The sequence below is a fragment of the Salpingoeca rosetta genome, assembly GCF_000188695.1.
Source record: "Salpingoeca rosetta unplaced genomic scaffold supercont1.28, whole genome shotgun sequence".
Classification (NCBI taxonomy): domain Eukaryota; class Choanoflagellata; order Craspedida; family Salpingoecidae; genus Salpingoeca; species Salpingoeca rosetta.
The window spans coordinates 739,579-741,540 of NW_004754906.1; the positions used below are offsets into that span (position 1 = coordinate 739,579).

The 1,962-nt window shown below is 53.9% G+C and overlaps 1 protein-coding gene across 1 annotated transcript in view; it reads right to left on the minus strand.

Moving 5' to 3' along the window:
• Positions 1-471: 471 nt before the first annotated feature.
• PTSG_09444 (26S proteasome subunit ATPase 4) overlaps positions 472-1,962 on the minus strand; it is a 3,805-nt gene continuing 2,314 nt past the window's right edge. The window contains exons 6-9 of the mRNA XM_004989643.1: positions 1,746-1,835; positions 1,313-1,522; positions 983-1,103; positions 472-718 (exon numbers count right to left, since the gene is read on the minus strand). Of these exons, the coding sequence (XP_004989700.1) occupies positions 705-718; positions 983-1,103; positions 1,313-1,522; positions 1,746-1,835 (435 nt within the window). The 3' untranslated portion in view covers positions 472-704. The remainder of the gene's footprint in view (positions 719-982; positions 1,104-1,312; positions 1,523-1,745; positions 1,836-1,962) is intronic.

Genomic DNA, 1,962 nt, shown 5'->3' on the forward strand with positions numbered 1-1,962 from the left:
GTGTGTGTGTGTGTGTGTGTGTGTGTGTGTGTGTGTGTGTGTGTGTGTGTGTGTGTGTGTGTCTGTCTGTCTGTGTGTCTCTGTGTCTGTGTCTGTGTCCCCACCCCAACACGGCCTTGCTCACTGCATGTTGTGTCTGCGCTCCACGCGTTGTTCGCAGAGCGTGACGAGAAGTACCAGCATTGGAAGAAGGCCGTTGTTCGCAGCTTTGGATGGGCATCAGACAGCAGCAACCCACCAAGGTAACTGTTGCCACGCGCGCACTTGCTGTTTGTCGAGTTTCTTCCTCCTCACTCTTCACTCACGTATACTCTGTCACACACACACACACACACACACACACACATACACACACACACTCTCTCTCTCTCATCCGCAAACATACACACACGCACACACATGACTGCGCAGCCGGGGCGTGCCCGCTGATTCGTCCTCGGCAGCGGGGACCAAAGGAGGAAATGGCATCCATGCACCAACACTCATGCTTTACTTGCTCACGGCAGGCTCTCTGCTGTGGTTTGCGTCGCGCTCGTGCAAGTAACAACACCGCACACACGCACACATTCGCTCAAGGGCGAATACAAACAAGAACGCATTCACACGACGCTCTGACACAGTAAACGGCCAAGCAACCCAACCAAGCACGAGAGCAAAGGGTCGATGATGATCGGGGGATGGATGGATGGATGGATGGTGGCGGTTTAGATGTAGAGACCTGGCGCGCAATGGGAGCAAGCAAGAACACACATCAAATTGCGTAAGTGTGTGAAGAAGACGAAGAAAGGCACAAACGACTCAAAGTCCAGCAGACTTGGGAGGGCAATGCCGGAAACAGTCGAGACGCAGCGATAGAGAGGGGGGAGGGAACGCGCACACACACACACACACACACACACACACACACACACACACACACACACACACACACACACACACACACACACACACACACACACACACACACACACACAAGCAGCACCTTGTGGGACGCCCTCCTGCTTGCGGTAGAGGACGTTTTCTTTGGCCTTGCGGAAGTCGTCTGACGTCACCTTCATGCGGCGCTCGCGCAGGGCAAGCAGACCCGCCTCAGTGCAGATGGCCTGTGCACACACACACACACACACATGCAGCATTGTGGCAGTGAGACCACGACAACAAAGGCAGGCAGAGGGGGGGGAGGGGGGAAGGGAAGAGACGCGCGTATTGCTGGACATGTCAAAGACAAAAGTGGACAAACACAAAACAAAAGACAACAACACCGTTGGCACACTCGAAACACACACGCACGCACACACACACACATCCTCACCTTGATGTCAGCGCCAGAGAGGTCGTCTTTGGACATGACAAACTCCTCAAGATCGACATCATCGGACACGGTCATCTTGGATGTGTGGATGGAGAAGATGCGACGCTTGGTCTTCTCGTCCGGCAGCGGGAACTCAATCTTGCGGTCAATGCGCCCGGGCCGGATCAGCGCCGTGTCGAGCGCGTCAATTCGGTTCGTCGCCATAATCACCTGCAGGAAGAGGGAGGGGGCGGGGGTACATGAGGCGAACAGTTGCAAGAGACGACAACGAAGACAACGAAGACGACGAAGAGCGGGCATGCACAGAACGCAAACAAACAAACAAACAAACAAACAAACAAACAAACAAACAAACAAACAAACAAACAAACAAACAAACAAACAAACAAACAAACAAACAAACAAACAAACAAACAAACAAACACTGGAGCACCTTGACGTCGCCTCTGCTGTCGAAACCATCGAGACGGGTGAGGAGCTCAAGCATCGTGCGCTGAATCTCCCGCTCGCCGCCGCTGCTCGTCTCGTACCTGTCGGTGGCACAGCGCGGATGTTTGGGAGAGGGGGGTGGGTGGATATTGGTGTCATGAGCAGTTGATGATGGAGGAGAAACAGGGAGGTGTTCAGTTCAGGACACACACACACACACA